This window comes from Acomys minous (assembly GCF_964271855.1).
Source record: "Acomys minous genome assembly, chromosome: 6".
In the NCBI taxonomy this organism is placed as follows: domain Eukaryota; kingdom Metazoa; phylum Chordata; class Mammalia; order Rodentia; family Muridae; genus Acomys; species Acomys minous.
This window is the reverse complement of record NC_140487.1, coordinates 65,251,835-65,273,755: the sequence shown is the minus strand read 5'-3', so window position 1 is coordinate 65,273,755 and position 21,921 is coordinate 65,251,835. Positions and strand designations below refer to the sequence as shown.

Here is a 21,921-nt window from a genome sequence, read left to right as displayed (position 1 = left end):
CACACACACACACACACACACACACACACACACACACACGCAAAGGTCATCTAAATGGAATTTTCAAGTAACAGGGAAAAGAGAGCCCCAAATGGACAGCTCTCATTACCAAATGAAGTCTCTAGTGCCAGGAACAAGGTGCATGTTATCACATTGTTGACCAAAGAGGCTCTGTGGGAAACATCCAAACAATCCAGGTTTCTAAACATAGAACTATCAAATTGTGAGAAGAAAAATCGGTTTCTACGTATTCATGAGCTACTTTCTTTCTTTTGGTCAAATCCCCATCAGTTCTTCTTTGTCTGCAATACAGAGTCAAGGTGATTTGAAAGAGGTTGATTTATTCACAGCGCAAGAGGTCACAAGATCCAAGGAATAACCAGGCCAAAGTGTTTAGTTTAAGACAAATCACAAGGAAGAAAAGCTGGGTTTGTGTCTAAGCAATTGTTATTTTTTTTGAATTGTTTGAGATTTCCATACATGCATGTATAAAGAGCTTTGATCAAAACCATGTCCCATCCCTTTCCCTCCCCTATCTGCACACATCCGTTCCCTGCTGAATTCAGGCGCTCATGTTTTGAGCCCACCGAGTCCACTTAGTGCTGCGTGTGCGCGCATTGGTGTAGAGCATGGGTAGCCTCTCAGGGACCACACATCTAAAGCAAGCAGGCTCTCCTCCCAGCAGCCACAGACTGCCAACAGCTCTCCAGCTAGGGGTGGGACTTCATGGCCCCTCTCTGGCTTGTGCTGGGAATTTACTAAGCATACTATTCTTGAATATTTTTCTCTTAATAAGCTTTCTAAATGTAGAACTATAAAATTGTGAAAAGAAAAAAAATCAGTTTTTTAAATGTACTCAAGCATACTAGGTGGTTATTGCAGCCATAGACATTAGCCATGAGCAGAAAACCAAGAGTCAGAACCAGAGTCTGTATGCAAGAGTGAGAAGAAACCACCACAAGGTTCCAGATCCTACTGAGAGGTAGTGTGTACTTAGTCACCATCCAAATGTGAGCACAGGGAAAAAAAATCAAAGGTCATTAAGCTTTCATCTAACTTTAGGGCAGATTTTTATTAAAACTATAAATCTATTGAGGATAAGATCTATAGTCTAGCATTGTCAATCTGGACACTTTCTCTTCTCAGCGTTGACTGCAGAAGTTTTTTTAAATATCCATGCCATTTTCTCCTATGTGATGGGGAGATGTTAACTGTATCTGCTGGGAGATTATCCATGTGACTCACAGAAAACGCTGTACACACTCCTAGGACAAAGGACAGACTGTTCCTTCTATGTCAGGAGACCTTGGTGTTCTCTCATATAGCAAGTACTTTGCTGGTACTTTTCATGTACAAAGCATCAGCAAGGGATACCGGTGATATTTAAGGCAATGGTCCCTGAGTTAAGTATGTAGTGTGGAAAAAGATATTTTCTAGGTTTACTATCACAAGGAATTTCCTCAAGAAAGCTAGGAATCATATGTAAAGCATATGTTTTTAACCACAAACAGTTGAGAAATATAATTAAGGCAGTGATTGGCTCAGTGGTGAAGCTAGCAGCATGGTCCTTCCTCATGCCCCATGTATTACACTCCAAAGCCCCTGCCCCACCCGCAGCCTGCTCCACAGGCCTTAGTCTTCCATGTATTTCCTCAGGGGGTGATCCCACCAGCAAGGGTAGCGGGCCAGGTCATCGGCCACATCCTCCTGGATAGGCCAGCCCCAGGCTTTAAAGAAAGGAACCAGGTTCCTCTGCACTTTTTCAGAGAACAACTTCATCCATATGTTCATCTTGCCCTCGTTGTCTTCGGGGACGTGAGAGAAGGTTTGGTAGTCAGCAAAGATCTGGATGAACGGCTCCCACCCAAAGGCCTCCTGAAGCTGGAAAGAGAGAAAGGGAAGAATGTGGTGTTGAGTTTGCCAAAGTGACTGCTGCCTGTTTGTGGTCATGGATAGCTCACCGTCAGTGACTGCTTCCCATGATTAGCTTTACCCCCAGTCCTGTGACTCCGTATAAATGCTACCTCATTGGATCATAGTAGCTCTTGACCATCAAGCTTGACCCCTCAATTCAGTAAATGCGGGGTCTCAGGAACCTTAATGTGCAAAAAGAGTTATTCAGTAAATGACAGTTACTGCTATTAGCTTTAGTGTGAAAAATGTATTACCCAGATCTTAAGTGCAGTTTTCAGCCTGACTGAGTGGAATTGCTCATTGATTGAGACCGTGCCTCTCATTCACTCTTCAAAATCAGTGAAGGGAAAAATTAGGGTGTAGCAGTCTAAGAAGCCAGGCCTTGCTGGTGACTCCTGGTTCTATGTTCTAGATCTATCATTTCAGAGGGCTTTGTTTTTGGCCACAGTGGTTAAGTTCTTTACGACTTATGAGCCCCTGTGACAAGGGAGCTGTGTAAGCCCTCCACATAGGGTTGCAGTAGCCATGGCAGCAGGTGCAGTAAAGGCAGAAGCACTGATGACTTGACATGAAAACTGGAAGCACATTTTTTGGGAGGGGACAGGGAGAGATGCTTGTCATTTCACTTAGCATTGCCACAGGAAATGAGCTAATTTTGTGACTTCATCGTTCTCCTCTTGCTTGGTCATTATTTATACAACCAATGCTTCTGCTTCTGAGTGGAGTTATCAAAGCCTAGAAAAGCTTGTTAACAGATTTATTTCCTATAATACCCACATAATGAAGTTTCCCTGTAGACATGCCTCTCTCATTATAAGAGGCTGTTAATAGCCATTCATCCCATAAAGGTGAGGAAAACAAACCACAGCAAAACAGTGGCTATTACTAAACAGTTGTTATTGGATGAAGGACAAAGCCAGTAAGAGGAAGACTAGTGACAAGTCTCAGGAGTGTCTGATTCAGAGCCTTCCATCTAAGTCAAGGTTCAGGACAGTACGGACAAACTTTCCATGCTTTCCGTTTTCGTGCCTATTTCAAAGCCATAGGTCAGGGGGTGGGATGGCTCTCACTTTTATCTATAAGCATATAAGCTGAGAAATGGCACCAGTGACCCACATCCTGGAGTGGTGGTGGTGGCCCCAGGTTTGTGGGACAGACGTAGGAGAACCCTAGGAAGGCCGGCTGCTACATGACTGAGGAGTCTGTCTTCACCATCTCCATGAAATTGTGCTCAGTACCTGCAGATATGTCTCCAGTGCTGTCCACACATTCCAGTCACTGAGGGGTGCTCCCTTCTGAAGATGCTCTTTGATCCTCTTCTCTCGTTCTTCGGGATTCAGGTCAGGGTGGGCCTGAGCCCTGGGAATCCCCAGGACTGTCTCATGAACGTAGACTGACCAGAGGTTGCAGGTGGCCTCTGTGGTATGTGGGGGGAACTCCCAATTCCAGCACTGCTGATTATGGCCGAGCTCATGGATGGGTCCCCACAGGCCGTTACTTTTTATGCTTGTCAAATTGATGAGCTCCTGCACTGACTCCAGGTGGCACATGATGGGGTATCCTGAATGCATCCAGCCTGGGGATGCAAAGAAAGAGACAGAGCATGAAAACAGGGTCCGCATCAACTGTCTCCTCCCACCCCTACCACCGACAAGTTTCTCCTTCAGAAGCCAGGGTTTAGCCAGTGGTTCCAGAAGATGTGAGCTGGTTGGAAAGCATGTGCTTTCCTACTGTCATTCACCCCTTCCCAGCTTCTCCCAACTGAGTGTTAGCCTGTCTTTACTCTCATGGTGAAAGGCGAGAAGATACTTTACATAACTGCCCTTTCTGGAATTTGATGCTTTGTTTTTAAAGAGCTTCCTTTGCCTGAGAGTCTATGCCTCCTCTAGAGAAACTAGGGTAATGACAGTTTTCCCCCAAATCAGCATTTCAACCAAATTTGCATGGCATAAAAAAAGATAGTTTTGTCTTCCTTAGGTGACAACCAGGACTCTGAAACATTCCCTTACATTTATTTATCTTCCCCGCAAAATACTTGGTACCAGTACCTCCGAGGATGTCTTTATTTCCCCTCCCCCCATCATTTTTGCTTCTGACCTATGTCTGCAGAGAGTAGTCCATTTGCAATATTCCTTTTGAAAAGATCTCCAGAGGCACAGGTGAGCTCCCAGCACCAAGCTTTTGGGCATAATTACTGTCTTAGGAAACTGCATCATGAAAGATGTCAATAATTTGCCTTTTATTCAGAAGCATCTTTCACTCTCATCGTGCTCCATGCTTTTATGTCCCCCACTTTTCCCACCTTGCACTTGAAAAGCAAAATTATGCTTTACAGCTCTTGGAACTACAAGTAATGTAAAATAATAACACAATGGAGTCTGCTTACTGGGAGCAGCTCCCTGGGGCACCCACCAGCTGAGATCTGCACATCAGCAACAATTCTCTCAGGTCTTTGGAAAGGGAAGGGCTTGGCTGCCAACTTGGCCACGGCCTGCATCATCTTATCCCAGAGTTGGAGCAGAGGCTCTGGATCCTCCAGATCCTTGAGGCTTGCAGTTGGCACCGTCAGGATGATGTTGTCTGTGGCCAGCTCTCCCCAGGGGCCTGGGTTCTCCTGGATACATCTCTTCCACTCCTCCAGAGATGTCTTACCTGGAAATATATAGCATGGAACATGCCATCGTTTCCATTTGAGGAGAGCGAGAGAGCGAGAGAGCGAGAGAGCGAGCGAGAGAGCGAGAGAGAGAGAGAGAGAGAGAGAGAGAGAGAGAGAGAGAGAGAGAGAGCGCAGAAAGAGAGCACTAACATGATGGCCAGCAGTCATGCAGGTCCGTAGGCCGCGGGGGAAGGACCAGAAGGACCAGGTGTTAGACCCTCTCTGTTGTACCCAAAGTCTTTATAGACACAGGGAGATCCTACCTCCTGTCTGCAGACTCATGTTGTTGAGTTCTGGTTTTTTTTTTTTTCTTTCTACTGATCCTTGCTATTAACAACAAGCCCAGAGTCACCAAGGCACATGCAGTTTAATCTTCCCTCAATGCCCAGTGTACTCACCAAGTTTGTAGTATGGGGTAGGCACTATCCTCCTGATGGTAACAGATATAGGGCCAAGTTGACAGCCCTTGGGCACAATGATGTACAGGAGACCACCCCAGAGGCAGCAGACTGACCGTTGGGTTCTGTCCATACAACACTGGTAAGTTACCACAGGGGCTCGAAATAGCTTTCTGGCCTCACTAAGGTCGTCAGTGTGACATCCAATCTGCACCTAGACAGATAATGGCACAGTATGAAGGGAAGCAGAACACTCAAGAAGCATACAGGATTTTGTTAGGGGCTTACAGAGAGTGGTGATTATATATGAAACCCTAACTTCTCCCTTCTGGGAAGGATGCACACAATCTATGAAACTGTAGCACTCCAAAATTTTCTGGACTTTACAGCATATTTAAGCATTTTCTTAGGGATGTAAAACGGTCCCACAGTGGAGTTCCTTTCCATTGAAGTTGGTTAATCACTAGGCATAACTGATGAGGGACCCATGTAGTCTCACTACCAGGCAGAATCCTGGGCTCTTACATGAGACTTAAACAGTGGTTGGTTCTGTTTTAAGTGATACAGGCCGTCCCAGTCTACTCTTTGTGAACAGCATAAGTCCATTCAGATGCTACAGAATCTGGCCACGAGGCAGAGAACTCATCCTCTCTCTCTCTCTCTCTCTCTCTCTCTCTCTCTCTCTCTCTCTCTCTCTCTCTCTCTGTGTGTGTGTGTGTGTGTGTGTGTGTGTGTGTGTGTGTGTGCCCGTGTGTGCCCAGTTTACCCCTCCTTGCTCTGTCTATAGCTCTGGGGTTGCCTTTTTGCCTTTGTATGATTGGAGCAGATAAACCAGAGAAAATACTGATATAAGAGCCCCTAACAAGCTGGACAGTGGTGGCACATGCCTTTAATCCCACCACTTGGGAGGCAGATCTCTGTAAATTCAAGGCCAGCCTGCTCTACGCAGTGAGTTCCAGGGCAGCCAGGGGTATATAGAGAAACCCCATCTCAAACAAAGAAAAGAAAGAAAGAAAGAAAGAAAGAAAGAAAGAAAGAAAGAGGTCCTAACTATGGTAGGAAATGAGAAAATGATTCTCAGAACTGAGGAGGCACAGGAGTTTACATTCTCCATAGAAGTCGCATTTTGTCATGATGAAGTTAATGCGACTAGGTACACCCTTTAGATATCAAGGGTGAAACTCAGGGCTCTGCTATCAGGAAGACTGGTGAGTGCCGGTGTATAAGGTCACTCTTCTTCCTTATCCCTCTAAGCAGCTAAGATTGTCACTCAAGGAAATCAGGCTTAGGAATGAGCTTGGGTCATTAGTAGCTTGGGTGACTCTGCTGTTCCATCTACAAGAGGGCCAGAATGACCCTGCCCTGGGCTCCTGCTGGATAAACTCAGTAGGAGAGATATGAACACTGTGCTGTGAGGGAGAATCTTGGCTATGTTTGGGGAGGTTCTGGGTGCGTAGCTTTACCTTCAAGCCAGCAGACGCAGCAGGTTCAGAGACAGAGATCTCTGCGCTTTGTCCTTCGAGGAGGTAAAGACCAGTGCTCATCCAGGCATCTCTGTCACCTGACAAGTCATAGAGAAAGCTGAGTTCTGTGTTTCTGCCTGGCCTGGCTCCACGCGGAGCCTCCTACAGATGACACTGTTCGACCATGAACTACAAGTCATCCATCCACACTCCCTGGGCCCACTCCTCTTTGGCTTAATTAAGCACAATCCGAGCTCCCATTATCTGAAGTCTCTAGTAAAGGGCAGAGCTAGCCTTCTCGAGGATCACAGCCTCCAAGTTCTGCAAAGCCGTACAAACCCCACCTTCTCCCAAGCCAACAATACACTGGGCATTCTTTGCTCACTTCATACCTGGGTTGCTTCCATTGATCTCCACAGTAATGGGGTGCTCTGAGGGGCAGGGACTGGAGGAGCCGGTCTGTGTGCCAAGGCTATGAGCTAGCTCGGAGCAATCAGTCCCAGAGTGTGCTAGCTGTGTGGCTATATGGAGCATTGCTGCCTCACAGGAGTCACTGGAGACTGGATTTTTCTTGCTCACAGCTGGGAGGCCTGCCTCTTGCAACATCTTCCTCAGGATCCGGTGCACAGATTTATAAGCAGGAATTCCCTGAGCAGGAATCTGAAGGAAACCTGAAACCTCTACTCCCAACCTTGCCAAATACTTCTTTACTAAGTTCCCACCCTTGTGGTTTAACATAGCCTGGAACTCGGACAGAGCCTTTCGAAAGTGGTACTCCCTTATATCTTCAAGGAGGACAGGGAAACAGCCTGTGCTGAGGGTCTGAGGCAGGATGCTGAGGCCAAAGGTGTTAAGGATGACATTCCCAGGGAAACTGCCCAAAGCAGAACTGCCTGGGTTCTGGGATGCCCACCACCAGGACTGGCCACCAATGAGCAACCCCCCACCCTCTGCTACAAACTCCTGTATTTTCTTGGCATCCTGGTCACTATAAGCCATACAGCAGTAGACACGCATGTCGTTGGTCAAGTGGGACTCCAGGCTGCATTTCAACCCATGCTCCAACAATAGAGAATGCAGAGTCTTGAGACTTTTGTTCACGCCAATATTGTCTCTCTGGTCTCTGGCTAACCAGTGTATAGCATTGACCAAAAAGGGCTCCATCTTAGCATCACAGAGCAGGCTCTCATGTGCAGCCAACACCACACGACCCCGGCCATAGCGGGCAGCTGCTAGGAAGCAGCTAAAATAGGAGGGAGCGAGCCCCAGAGAGAAGGCCAGGGACCCATGCACCAACAGCTGTGAGGGGACACCTTCAGTCTTGATGTCCAACTCAGAGATTCCATGCAGAAGTTGCTCCTGGTCGTGCCTGAGCTCCTCCCAACACCTGGGGAGAAGATGAAAGAGATGAAGGGGCTGAATCCAGCTAAAGAGCCACTCACTACAGACCAGTGAGTGAAGAAAGATGACATAGTTCTTGACATGGTTCATGACATCAATCTTCGGTTTCTTACCAATAATTATTTGGGATTTAATAATGTGTGTCTTACAACCTAGTGCATCTTTCCACCATTTCACAATTAATTGCACATTGTTGTTGATGTTTCCTCTTGCTTAGGAACACACAAAACACGGGTGCTTCTCATAATTGAGGCAACCATAGACTTGAAGAAAGAGGTAGTGACCTTATTCATATATACTAAATTCCACATTCTCCAACTGAATCCTTCTAAGAATTCTTGCTATCAGTTAGCCAAGTGAGTATTCTGACTTGATTTCCATGTGTCTTAAACATTATTTAAGGCATATAACTAAAGCTGGAAAACCTAACATATGAGATAGAGATATCATTAAAGCATACAAGAACAAAGCAGGAAAAGCTAGTGTATTGGATAGACACAACACTCTTATTATGCTCCCCCTGGAGTGAGTCTTCAGATAGAAGATCACAGAAACATCACAGGGAGGACTCTCCACAGGCTTGCTCAGAAACAGGAACATGGTACAAGTAAAAGATTTTTTTTTACTTACTTAATTTATATAGCCATATATCTTTTAGAAATTCTCACTTAGGGCAGGTGAGACGGCTCAGAGGGTAAATTTGCTTGCCACCAAGCATGGTGACCTAAGGTCCAAAAGTGTCAAATAAGAACCAGGTTGCTTACAACCCGAGATCCTTGGACAAAGAGCTTTCTACTCTACAGCACTGTGCTGAGGGTAAGTCACTACACACAGGCACATGGTCAGCTGCTCTTGGCAACAGGAGGGGAGAGAATATTGATGGATTTATGATCCTACTCTTGCCTTTGGCAGACGACGCTGGGTGGTGCAGAGAGCAGCCACCTTCCACGCAGGACTTTCCAGCAATGATCTGTGACCTAAGAACCCGTCAGGTCAGTTGGGGGCAGGTGGGCAATTGTTAGCAAGGAAATTCATGAATATCTCAACAAGGAGTCAGTAAGAAGCAGGGCAGAATCCAAGCTAAGGGTACTTTTAGAGTTTAGAGTTTAAAGGCGTCGTCAGCCCTCCTCTGGTTGCCTGAAATTGAGTTTTGTACTGCCTTCCATAATGTAAAGTTCTCTGCAGAGCTAACACTGGGGTCACAGGCCACCTTTCATCTGGGGTGGTCTTCCCTCCGTATCCTTCATGTGTTTTCCACTACATTCATTCATGTACAAGGTGCAGAGGTGATGGCACACAGGAGGGTATGACCAACTCCCAGCCAAGGACAATGGGTGTGTGTGGGAATGAGGAAAGAGGAGACTTTGAGATGCTGGCCAGCACTGAAGACTGAAAGATAAAGAAGCTCCCTGTGTGGAGAGGGGATGAGAAGAGCCATTCTAATCAGTGAAGATGAAGCATGACTCTCCTTTTTCACACATAGCATTGAGGGAGTAGGAGTTAGTTTTCCTGGAAGCTGAAAGATAGGACACAGGCCACGGCTAGGTAATCAAGATGTTGAAACTCCGAGATGACTAGTTTCTTCCTCATCCTCCTAAGCACAGAGACAAAGGCTTGTCAGTTTAAATCAAGGGCCTTGTGGGCTTTTACTCCCACCGGTAAGGGCACTGCTGCTGAGGGACTGGCTGAAACAAGGTTAAGGCCTGACCTGGACATGTTCCCTTGTAGCCATGGGCTGCTCTACTGCTCTGTCTTCCTTCAAACTGACCAACCCTAAGAAGACCCTTCAAAGACTTGGAAAAACAAAACAAAGCAAACAAAACAAAAACAAAGCCCAGACCTCAAGGAGAGGCCTCCTGCTTTCCTCTGTCTTTTTTTGTGTGTGTGTGTGTGTGTGTATTTCTGTGTATGCGTGTGTGTTCTCACCCCTAATAAAAGCCTTCCTTTACCAGCTGAGTCTGCTGGCTGTGTCTGAAACCTTCCCTGCTGCTGTATGCAGCCCTAGAGATGTTTGCTGCCTTTCAATTTTTAGCTGGCAGAGAAAACAAAACCAATCAAGACCCCCAAGGTAGTGACAAAAATGAAACAGAAACAGGACAGATAACATCCAGGCGTTGTCCAAGCTGTACACTCGGTAGGCTAGAGACATCAGCAAGTGACAGGGGCCTAACATGGAAATGGTGCTAGGCTGTGTGCCCAGGAACTGGGGAAGTGTGGTAAAGTAAAACTCTAATTTCAATAGGGCTAGGGGAGCGCTCCTGTGATGAGGGTGTTAGTGTTTATTTTGAAGAAAGTGAATTTGAATCTTAAGAGCTGAGATATCTATGATAGAAAAAGCAACTTGAAAGTCAAGTATTTGACATTAATTACTTAGGTTTTTTTAAATAGCCAGATTTCCAAATACCTTAATATCTTAATATTTTGATAAAACAAGACATTTAATGCCATGTATTGCGGTGTTTGCATTGATAAAGAGTACAAAATTATTTTAAAGATGTGAATTGATCATGGAATGATTAGAGGGTTCTTGGTTTCCTCCCTCAATGTACAAAACCATAGAAACCCTGAGTCAAGAAAAGAAAATAATTTAAGTACCTATCGCAAGTTACGGCATTTTACTGTGACTAAAAATTCTCATTAAGGAGATTCTTTCTAAACATCAAATTATTTTAAAACAGAATGTAAAGTAGGAGTATGTAATTACATAGACAATTGGATAGACAGTGATGAAAGATGCACGTAGGTAAATGCTTTGTGAATCCAACAAGAAAATTTGCTCAACCATGTTCATAGCAGCCTTATTCATAATAGCCAGAACATGGAAACAGCCTAAGTGTCCCTCAATAGAAGAATGGATAAAGAAACTGTGGTACATATACACTATGGAATACTATTCAGCTATTAAACAAGGAATTCCCGAAATTTGTGGATAAATGGATTGAGCTAGAAATGATCATAATGAGTGAGTTAACCCAGAAGCAGAAAGACTCAAATGGTATATACTCACTTATATCTGCATATTAGCCCAAGGGGCATGTCCCACAAAAGCCTTCACTTACCAGGAAACTGAGACAGAGGGGAGGACATTCTAGTGGGACTCTAAATGAGAGAAGCATGGGAGAATGGCAAAGTACAAGGATCCAGAGGGTCCTAGAAGCCTACAAGTAGAACATTATGATAGGCAGATCTGGGCACAGGGGTCCCGCTCAAACTAAGGCACCAGCCAAGGACAATACAGGAGGTAAACCTTAAACCCCTACCCAGATCTAGACAATGAACAGAACACTCTCCACAGTAGAGTGGGATATTACTTTCTCACATACTCTGGTGCCTTACCTTTGACCATGTCCCCTGGAGGGGGAGACCTGGTGGCTCTCAGAGGAAGGACAGCAGGTTACCAAGAAGAGACTTGATACCCTATGAACATATACAGGGGGAGGTAATCCCCCTCAGGAACAGTCATAGGGGAGGGGAATAAGGGGAAAATGGGAGGGAGGGAAGAATGAGAGGATACAAGGGATGGGATAACCATTGAGATGTAACAAGAATAAATTAATAAAGGAGAAAAAAAACAAAACAAAAAAATGCTTTGTGAATCATATTAATGAAAACTACAAACATTAAGTTACTTTAATGTCTTATTGCTTTCCCCCTCGTTTTTGCAAGTACTGAAAACTAGCAATGTGAAAAATTATTTCATAGCAGTTATCTCTGTTAAGATCTAAATACCATTGCCAAGAATGATGTATAGAATTTAACAGTCATCCAACTATATAAGAACTAAGTAAGAGATACTGTATACTGGAGAAAGGAAACAATACAAACATTCATTTTTTGTTTGTTTGTTTTTGTTGTTCTTTTTGTTGCTTTGGGCATTCAAATAAGGCATCATTTAGAAAATTGTACAAATGACGCTTAATGAGGTCAAATAACTTGCTCGTGAACTCAAGGCAAAGGAAAGTGGAAAACTGGGCCTCAGATCAAAGCCTGTGGGACAGAAGCACTTTCACTTTAGTTAAGTCTTTCTTGGCTATATCAGAAATGCTATCAACAGATAAATAGATAGATAGTAACATGTCTGTAAATCTATCCTTCATAACAAATCATAAAAGTATGGAATCCCAGAATCAAAAGATAAAATTTTACTATATTAATTCACCCTTTTTGAAATGAATTAGAAAATAATTTTGCTTAAAGTTGTTTGTTAAGGGAAATTTATTTTTGCTTACATAATAAGAAAGTGGATTGAGAACTCATGGATGCTTGGAAGCAGAAAGTATGCAAAGAAAGAAAGAAAGGAAGGAAGGAAGGAAGAAAGAAAGAAAGAAAGAAAGGAAGGAAGGAAGGAAGAAAGGGCAAGGAACAAGATATGCCCCTCCAGGGGATGTCCTCAGTCCTCAGTGTTCTACTCTTATAGGCTGTTGGCCATGCCCTAGTTTCTACTGCCTCCCAATAATGCCATCACATCATCAATCCATCAACTGATCAGGCCATTGGTGATGTCAGAGCCCTCATGAACCAAACCCCCAGGCCTTTAATGCATGCATCTGTGGGAGACATTTCATATTCAAATAACAGCATGATATTAGGTAAAAGCATGGCATCTGAATGTGATCAAGAAGCATCTTCTTAATGTTCAGGGTTTAATAAGATAAAGTTATTTAAAATAGAAGCTTAACATTGTAATTATAGCAAATTTAGTGAAGACTTAAATGTTTATAGTTGAAAATAATCATTATCAACCTTCCCAAGTTATATACTAACAGTTACCACGTTGTTTTATGATGTACATATTCTTAACTGCATATGTAAGATTTCCATGAGTTTACCATTATTTTAACAGAACTGTGTATCTTAATACAGTTTACTGCATAGTGAGTATTTTGCTTTCCTTTTAAGGTCTCTGAACATGACTTCTAATGACCACATAATTATTCAGCCTGTTACGGTGGTAGTATATACCATTCATTATTAAGAGTTTTCTATTGCAGACAATGTATGTCTTACCATGTTTCCCTAATAGTGACTATATTGCTAAGAAATATGTACATATGTAAATATTTGCCTCTCAGTTTCTTTTCTGCCCCTGCCCCATCTTCTTTTTTTTCTGCATTGAGGATGCTTCTTATTGAGGTGCCAGCACACATCTCTGTCTCTGAGTCAGTTTCTTAGGAATCCAGTCTGTACCAGGGCAATCAATGCTAACAAAATTCAGCATTCATGACCGCTTGTCAATCAGCCATCCCAAGTGCATGGACGCAACAAGGTTATAAAGATACATCTACCAGGGTATTGACTACAGCCCATCTGTGTTAGTAAAAATACTGGAAAAATAACAATTCATAGTGCGAATTCAGATGTGTATCATTGAGGAACTTAAGAACAGAGTACATGATATCAACGCATGGAAGCACAGTAGGATATTCAGGGCATCTTGACATTCTGTTATGTAGCTATACCCAGCTTGATAATCCAGAATGCTATTGAGTGGAAAAGGTAAGTAGAGGAAAAAGGAGTGTGTTGCTGGTTTCTCAAAGAAAGAGGATACTGACACATATGTATATGTCTGCTCATCTGCATGAAGAAAGTATGAAGCATTAGTGAATTTAAACAGGGAGGGGAGAAGGAAATTGAGTAGGGGAGCAGATAGAATATAGGCTTTAAATTTTATTTTTGAGTTACAGAACTATTTGGAACAATTCTAAAAAGTTAAAAAGCAAAAGCAAATAAACAGGCAAAACAAATAAACAAGTGACCAGACATTCCTAGCTACCTAGGAATGTGGTAAGAGCACAAAAAGGGAACCAGCCTAAAGAGCATCAAAAGACACTAACCTAACTTAATATACCCCTAGGTAAACATGTTACGAGGATAAAATGGCACAGGAAGTACTCGCTGCTGTGGTTTATTGGTAAGAAGTCCTTGTTGCCAATTGACTACCCTCTCTCCCTGCTCCATCTTTCTTCTTTTACCCCAATGAGAGCAGTTTTTAAAGAAACCTCTCACATACTAGTCAGTCTGAGTCAGCTTCCCAGAAAACCCAACCTGCAAAAGGAGAAATTGCTATCTCTCTATCTCTTTTCTTTGGAAGCCCGACCTACAAAGTGAACTCGGCGATGCTGCTAGCAAACATCCCTGTCACTCAGCAATCTCACGTCATTTTGCTGTTGGTAGTGTTGCCATTTGAGTTTTGCAACTGTTGGGCGTGTGTTAGGGTAAAGCAAACAGTTCATTATGATGGTATCTTACAAAATGGAAAAGAGGGAAAAGAAGAACAGATCTCAACAAGAGGACATGGGAATCAACATTGCCCTTGTCCTCAATACAAATGAGCAGCATCAACATGAACTCTTTGATGTGTTTACTGACCCTGAAGCGGGGAGCTCTTTCTTAGTTTTGATCACTGAGGTCTATAGACATGATCAACTTAGTACCAGGAAATACATCCCACAAAAGGAACAGAATCCCTCAAGAAATCATCGACGCCAGCTCTGAGACAGGCAATGTGCATGACTCACGTGTAACGTCTCACACCAAACTGTAAGGAAGCCTGACAACGACCGCAGAAGGCGCTGGTGACATCCCTCTGCTTATGTTTTCCAAAGTTCACTTCTTTAGAAATAGATAGTCATGCAGATAGAATGTGCCAGTGTGTGCTTTCTGTTTCAAATTAATCAGAGGTGAGGCTGTAGATTAAAAGAAAACCTCTGACCCCCAAATCAGGGCTATAAAACAGGCTTTTGAGAAAAATGCCCTCCCTGGAATTTGAAAGCCTGGAGCTGGGAGGTAACAAAAACAGGCGACCTGGCTTATCGGTTCTTCATATATCTGAATGTGGGGCTGCCACCACCAGACCCTCCACTACCCCACTCTCCAGTGTAGAAGCTGACTCTCAGAGGTAACACAGCACATCTCCTGGATCTTCCCAGACTGAGCCTCAGGGCTTGGGGGAGCCAACCTCTCAGACTAATAAAGTCCGCTCTCACCATTTTGAGGTCAAACTGCGTCCACTTTCCTCTGCTGGCTTATTCCCTGCAGTAGATGAATAAGATTGACCATAAGTTGACTACTCTTGGCACTGGGCCACAATTGCCCAGAAGAATACTGTATTATTCTTTTTGCTTTTGTGTACACTTGAAGTTCCGTGAAAAGGTGAGACTTGAAAACACAAAACCAGGAAACTTCAGAGCAAGTAGCAGAGATGGAAAGTGCCAAATGGATACAAAGAGAAACAGGTCTCCTTTGTTGAAAAGGAAAGTTCTTTGGACAATTAGAGAGAACTACGTTGCTGAGAGTTAATGCCTCCATACATTTCTTAAAGGACCAGGTCATGGTCTCTGCTGAAAGGACTGCTGTGACTTGCAAGCAGCCACAAGCAATTTGCGAATAAATGGTCATGGCTATGCTCCATGTAAAACACTATTTACAACAACAAGGGGCTGGCCTTGTCAGTTCCCTACAGAATCAAAGCCAGTTTGGAGCAAATCAGACCCACCTCTATGTGCCTGGTTACTACCCCTCACCATAAGGAAGAAATCTCATGAGTCTTCCCTGAGGCTGAGGGCCCAGAGCACTGCTAACTAACTACTTGTTCCATAGTGACATTCTCTTTCTTCCTTGGGGCAGAATTTTGATTTCTTCCGTGATGTCCATTTAAAATATGCTCAGACCCTTTGGTGGTTAAATTTTGACTACCTAATTAAGTTTGTTTTTACTAAAATATCAATGGAGATCCATTTAATAGTCAGGACCATAGAGAGAGAGAGAGAGAGAGAGAGAGAGAGAGAGAGAGAGAGAGAGAGAGAGAGAGAGACTCTGCTAGTGTGTCTGCTCAGAAATTATAGCCTAGGTGTAACTATGGAGCCTGGAGCAGTGCTGGCCATCTTGTAACAGAAGGTAAAACCCACAAGCCACAGTGGACATGGGGACATTGTGGAAACACTGTCACGATCCTAGACCCGGGCTTCCTGCTTCAGAAGCGATATACACTCAGAAGCCACCATGGTGGTTACTTTACATATGGAAGAGAGAAAAAAAAAAGCACAAGAAGTCATTAACATCTCAAAACCCCCAAATCCAAAATTAAACTCCTTATCCCCTCTATACTCAGTCAATGAGATCCATCATCTTTAATCATGATGATCAAAAATACCAATTTCTCTTCTCCCCTTTTTGCTCCATGTCTGGTCCATTGACGCAGACTGCTGGATCCTACCTTGGGAGCAGAGCCACAACTGCATCTCTTCCCACTAGCTCTGACACCATCATGCTGGCGGGTCATCGGCAGTTCTCACATGGTCTTTTCTGTGGCCTCCTATGGGTGACCTCCTTGCCTTTTTACCTTACCATCTACTCACCAACAATAAGGTTCCTCTGGAAATGGCTGCATCACGTCAATCCCCCCCCCTCTCTCCCCCAATCTGTCTTGATGTCTCACAACCAAAAGATCTGCTGTTCTATCTATCCATGGATAATCAGTTCTGAGATGGCCTGGCAGTGCAACCTTCACTCACTCATCTCTAACCACTCTGGCTTCCTCCATGTTCCTGGAATATGCCAAGTTGGCTTCCGTTTAAGGTCTTCTTTCCTTTTTGCTCCCCAGAGATGCTAACATAGCCCATTCCCTTATCCCAGTGTGACTTTCCAAGCTGCTGATCTGCTCGTAGGCACTCATGGCCATTGTCTATGCTCTGTTATCTTCTGTGTTGCATTTGCTGGCCTGCCTTACCTTCAGGGGAGCCAGAGGTGGATCATGTTCAGTTGAAGCAGAAAAGATAACGGCCCTAAGATAGGCAGTTTCTTCAGATGTTATCTCCGCTGACTACCACGTCTTCTCTAGGACGTGCCACCACCGCCCAGCTTTGAGCTCTTATCGTAACCCAATGATTGCTTCTCCATAGAAGGGAGTGGCTGGGAGGACCAGCTTTTCTTGTGCCTCGATGCATTTTATTGACTGTTTTAGTGACCAGGTTTTTGATTTGCAGCAGTTAGAAGGCAGTAAAAACAAGCCAGGTGCAGTGACGCATGCCTGTAATCCCAGCACTTGGGGAGGCAGAGGCAGGTGTATCTCTGTGAATTTGAGGCCAGCCTGGTCCACAAATTGAGTCCAGGACAGCCAAGGCTACACAGAGAAACCCTGACTCAAAAACCCAACCCCCATCAAACCAAAGACCAACGCCCCCCCCCCCACAAAAATACCCCCAAAGAGAAGGAAAGTAAGAAAAGAGTAAAGAGAATCACTTGCATTGAAATGGCTACTCAAGGGGCTGGCGTGGTACACTCACCTAATGTGCAATGGGATCTTGGGTACCTTCTTAGAGATCTTGAACCGGTCTTTATCCCCATAGATGTCTGTGAAATACACTCCAGCCACACTTGTCACCTGGTTCCCAGGGAAACTGAACAGTACCTTGTCCCTACCATGTTGACTGGCCCAATACCAGGCTTGGCCCCCAATGAGCAAGCCCCCACCATGCTTCACAAATTGGACCAGCTTCTCAGTCAAGGTGTCATTGTAGGCGTCAATGCAGTAAACCCCCAGAGTCTCTCCAGGTTCAGGCTGAACCAGTGCCTCTATCCCAGAGTCACCCAGGATGTTAGCTAGTGATGCCAAGGAAGAGTGCACTGCAGTGGGAGCCCCTGGGCAAGGGCGGAGCCAGCTCACTGCATTGAGAAGAAATGGGGCCATGCCAGCATGCATCAGGTAGCCCTCATGGGATACGACCACAAGGCGGCCTTGGCCATAGGAAGAGGCAGCAATGAGCACCTGGCCCTTGTCATTCACCATCACTGGGAAGGCTGCCTCCCCAATAAGAAGCAGCTCACTGGGAACTGGTTCTTCAGGGAGATCCCAGTGGGTTACTCCACTCATGAGGGTCTCAAAGGCAGCATCAGGAGTTGTTGCCATGGTTCCACCGGCTGCTGCAGAGGAAGCAAAGACTCGGGTTAGCCAAAACAAATTGAGGAGCCAGAAAATAAAGTAAAACAAAACAAAGAGGCAACAAACTAAATGCAATCAGTCTGCAAAATATATTAGTGTCTCCCCTTGAGGATGAAATGAGGAGCAAATCAGACAATGACCCCATTTTTATGACTTAATATATAAGAAGAGTAAAGACATTAAATAAGTAGGCTCATAAATAAATTTTTTAAAAAAAGCAGCAGTTAGGGTTACATGACCTTTCAGAAACTACTTTAATTCTGACAGCCTTTTGTACATTGTTGGAAATGGCTTCCAACTGATCAATTCTGCCCTAGTAGGAAGGTCCCTGCTTTTGACTGTCTGGCCAGAGGTCTTTTCAAATTCTCCTGAAGCCTGATATGCTGACCGCTGGACGTACTCCAGTAGCATCTTCAGAGTTCTTCCTCTCTGGACCAATCACTCTGGCATGAGGACCATTGTTTTACAAATAAGACTACATAGTGCAAGTGTTGTGTGAGTGCCCCTCTCTCTCCCCCTCTCATCTCCCTGAGGGCCGTGGGGTGTGGCTGGTGCTCTACACAACTTCTCCTGCCTCACATCCGAGCAGGCTCATCCCGGGGAACCTCCTGACCACTCACTCACTGACAGGGCAGCTCTTCAACGGCTGTGAGCTGACATCCTAAGTTAGCCTGAGGTACTGGAGGGAGCCATGGCCACATGGCCAGCGCCTGCCTGAGGAGTATCCTTGGGAGGGTCTCTAGAAGGGCTGAGCCTTGAAGCCTCAGTTCTTGCTTCGTTCTCTCCTTTGTTTTTTTTTTTTTTTGCTTTGCTTTTTTCTCCCAATGGTCTTCCCCTTGGCTTTTTAGGGCTCTCTTCCCAAATAGGCTTCTGTGAGGAACCTGAACAGAAAGACTCCCTTGTGTTCTTTCTAGCTCCTTCCTCCTGCTCTCGGGAAATGTCAACTGCTCGTGTTGGCGGTTCCTTCTCACCTGTCCTCAAAGGCCAGTCCACTGAGCTTGTGGCCATGACCAGGCAGAGCTGAGCTGGCCTGGCTCTGAAGAACGCATTCCCACCTTCAGCGTCCTTGACTACAGAACCTTCACTTTTCAGCCACTCCTTGCGAGGTGAAATGTCTGTTGGCTTTGGCACGTCTGTAAGTGTCTCACTACCCCCCACCCCCGGCCCCCCACTTCCTGTCACTTCATAGCGCTGCTCCCAGGAAAGTGAACCGTGGAAAACTCTGCTTAGGGGTGGAAAAGGGCAGCAGATGAATCAGCAATCTCAAGTTCAATGTCTTATTAAGTTCGTTTGCGTAGAAAGTCCTCACTTTCCCCTAGTTTGGCAGGATGAGCAAACAAAAACCACTTGGGTAATCTGTCCCGAAATGACAGTCCCACCACTCTGTAACTAAACGCAGTTAGTTGCATGCAGGAACACAGACCTTTATTAAATTCGTGACACAAGTTCAAAGGACGGAGATAAATGAGTTCTGAGTAAACTAGACAATTGTACCAGTCAAACGAAACTAAAAGGAAAACACACCTGTGAGAAGATACACTGATTGTCGGGAGTGGCGTCCTGTAGCTTTCTGGCACTTTAAGGAGGATTCTCTCGTAGCGTCACCCGAAGTCCTCCGACAGCACACCCAGCCCCAACCTAGGACAAACTCAGACTGAAAAACTCACTTACCTTGCCTGCAGAAGATAGAGCTTAGTGGAGTGCTGTCTAAATAAGAGTTGGTCCAGGGGCGGGGCCCACAGGGGGGCGGTACCTTAGAGGGCAGGGCTATCCAGAGAACAGGACTGGTTATGGGCGGGGCTGTCCTGTTGGGTGGGCTGTGCAGGGAACTGGGCTGGTTAGTTGTGGGGGCTGTTCTGGAGGCGAGGCCTTCTAGGAACTAGACTATTCCAGTATTCTGGCAGGCTGCCATCACCCGGAGCGTCCTGGTTCATCTGCTGCGAGCCTCACCTGGAGCAGACTGGGGCAGACCTGCCTGCTTCTGGACCCCACCCTCCCTGGAGAGAGGAATCTCTGCAAAGCTGTTGACGGACCAAAGTGGGGTGGGAATCAAACTCCATATCTTCAATTAATCAGATTCAGGACGAACACTACTCAGCTGCTGTGCCGCCAGTTCCGGAACTGGCTCCCGCTGGCTTGGTGCCACACCAGGGCTCAACTCCCCCGGAGTAACACCTCCTCGCTTGGGCAGTAGGGCCTGCCCCCTGGTGGCCAACACTGGCCATGCTGGGAGGATAGACTTGGCATTTTGGCCTGAGAATACGCATAGGGGGATATGGTCCAGGAATATTTTTACTGGGCAAACATGACTGTGAAGTCAGGAAAGACTAAGCTGGAGAAGTTAAAGCTATAACGTGGATACTGCCTGGATTTCTTCCCAAAGAAGGTCAGAATAATGAAGGCAGAAGAGTAGATTAGTGTATCCCCTTGAGCACAGATTTGCATAGCAGTATATAGTTTTTACTTCTATGATGTGTTGTTTGCTTTAGTCTCTTGAGGGGAAGGAAGAAGATAACGAGAGAAGTAAGAATATTTACAAAGAAGCTTTAGATATTTGGGGAGGGAGGAAGGGATGCCAGCAGCCATACATTAATCATTGAGGTTTATAAAGTTACGTATGTATTTTTTAATGGCCATGCGCTTGCTTTTCTAGTTGCATTATTTAAAAGCAGTGGCTATCCTCATAAATATATTGAATTTTTTCAGCAATCCCTCTGTCTTGTCAAGCCAGCTCTCTACCCTATTTCCTTTATAAATGAGCAGCATCTTCCCCAGGACCTTGCTGACAAGTTGTCCACTGTTTTGTATTTTTATTTTGAGGTTCCTGACAGTTTACTTGGCTAAACTCTCTCCCACGCCTTTACATATACACGGAATGTTCTTTCCTTCACTCCGTCTGGCTCTGCCGAGGAGAAGGGTCAACATTGCAAAAACAGCCTCTGCTTCTAGCACTTCCGGTCCTTCCGTGGCCGCCAGTGGGTGCCTTCCGCCTTTGATCTCAGCCCACAGCTGGCAACTATTGACTGTATTTGTGTTTGGAACCTCAGCACGGATGTTTTTGGTTAAGTTAAATTTTGTCTAGGGCTGCCTCCTTACTTTGATATGTTGTACCCCTACCCCCAAATGTGAAATGAAGTTGCAGTGTTCCGCATCTCAACATATAACCGTATTTGCAGGGTAGGTCTTTAAAGAGACCATTAAGGTGGGGCTCCCAGCCAAATAACTGGCACACTTACAGGAAGAATAGAAGACAGGAACGCAGAGGAAGTACTATGAGGTGACGCAGTGAAAAGGTAAGCCACGCACCTGGAAGCCAAGGAGAAAGGCCTCAGGGAAAAAAGCAGACTCTGCGTGCCCCCTGATCTCAGACTGCCGAACTCCAGTGCTGACAAAGCGCTTTTGCTTAAGTCATCCTGTCTGTGATAGGTTATGACTGTCCTAGTTAAGTAACACACAGGCCCTTCCCTTCTTGTAAGCAATTTACGAAATGTTCAAGATGTAGTTCTTAGGAAAATTAAGTAAGTTGCTTTCGTATTGCTGCCTGGGTTTGCATTGATCCAAAACACATGGGGGGCGGGCACGGCAGTTGCTAAAGCATTTGCATCCTAGAGACTCTATTCCCCAGAAACTGCACTGAGCTGTTGTATGTGGTGGCTCACCCTTGTAATCACAGCACTGCCTAGATAGCGAGACGAGGATCTTTGGGACTCTCTGGCTAATCAGTCAGGCCACATTGGCAAGCTCCAGGACAATGAGAAAGTCTATCTCAAAAGGAGGTAGACAACACCTCTGGGGATGGTTCTGATTGACTTTGGCCTCTATGTGCACACGCACACACACCCACACCCCCCCCCCACACACACATACATATGATTCCCACATGTGTACACACACATACGTATGCATGCATAAAATTGTGCTCTGCTCCTGATTTGGTTTTAGGTTTAAAAATAGATTTGGAGGGTTCACTGTTGCAACCAAATCATTTCTTGCTTTCATTTACTGCCAATAAGAACCAATAAGTAAAATTTAAAAGAACAAGCAATATTTTTTTGCATCTTTAATGATTTTTAATGTGATCATTAATGATTTTTTAAAATATATACTTTTATTTTATTACACATGTGTAAAACAAACTACATAAAGCAG

General features: G+C 44.9%; 1 protein-coding gene across 3 annotated transcripts in view; it reads right to left on the bottom strand.

The window, feature by feature from the left end:
• Positions 1-321: 321 nt before the first annotated feature.
• Positions 322-21,921, bottom strand: part of LOC311600923 (TRPM8 channel-associated factor 1) — a 72,715-nt gene continuing 51,115 nt past the window's right edge. The window contains exons 1-8 of one of the 3 annotated variants that reach the window (XM_084788085.1): positions 19,297-19,520; positions 17,117-17,753; positions 6,824-7,818; positions 6,432-6,529; positions 4,969-5,182; positions 4,327-4,566; positions 3,153-3,490; positions 322-1,881 (exon numbers count right to left, since the gene is read on the bottom strand). In XM_084788085.1, coding sequence (XP_084644211.1) covers positions 1,633-1,881; positions 3,153-3,490; positions 4,327-4,566; positions 4,969-5,182; positions 6,432-6,529; positions 6,824-7,818; positions 17,117-17,739 — 2,757 coding nt within the window. In that variant the 5' untranslated portion in view covers positions 17,740-17,753; positions 19,297-19,520 and the 3' untranslated portion in view covers positions 322-1,632. Of the gene's footprint in view, positions 1,882-3,152; positions 3,491-4,326; positions 4,567-4,968; positions 5,183-6,431; positions 6,530-6,823; positions 7,819-17,116; positions 17,754-19,296 lie in introns of those variants that run through there. The other 2 variants (XM_084788086.1, XM_084788087.1) reach the window with 2 other exon arrangements.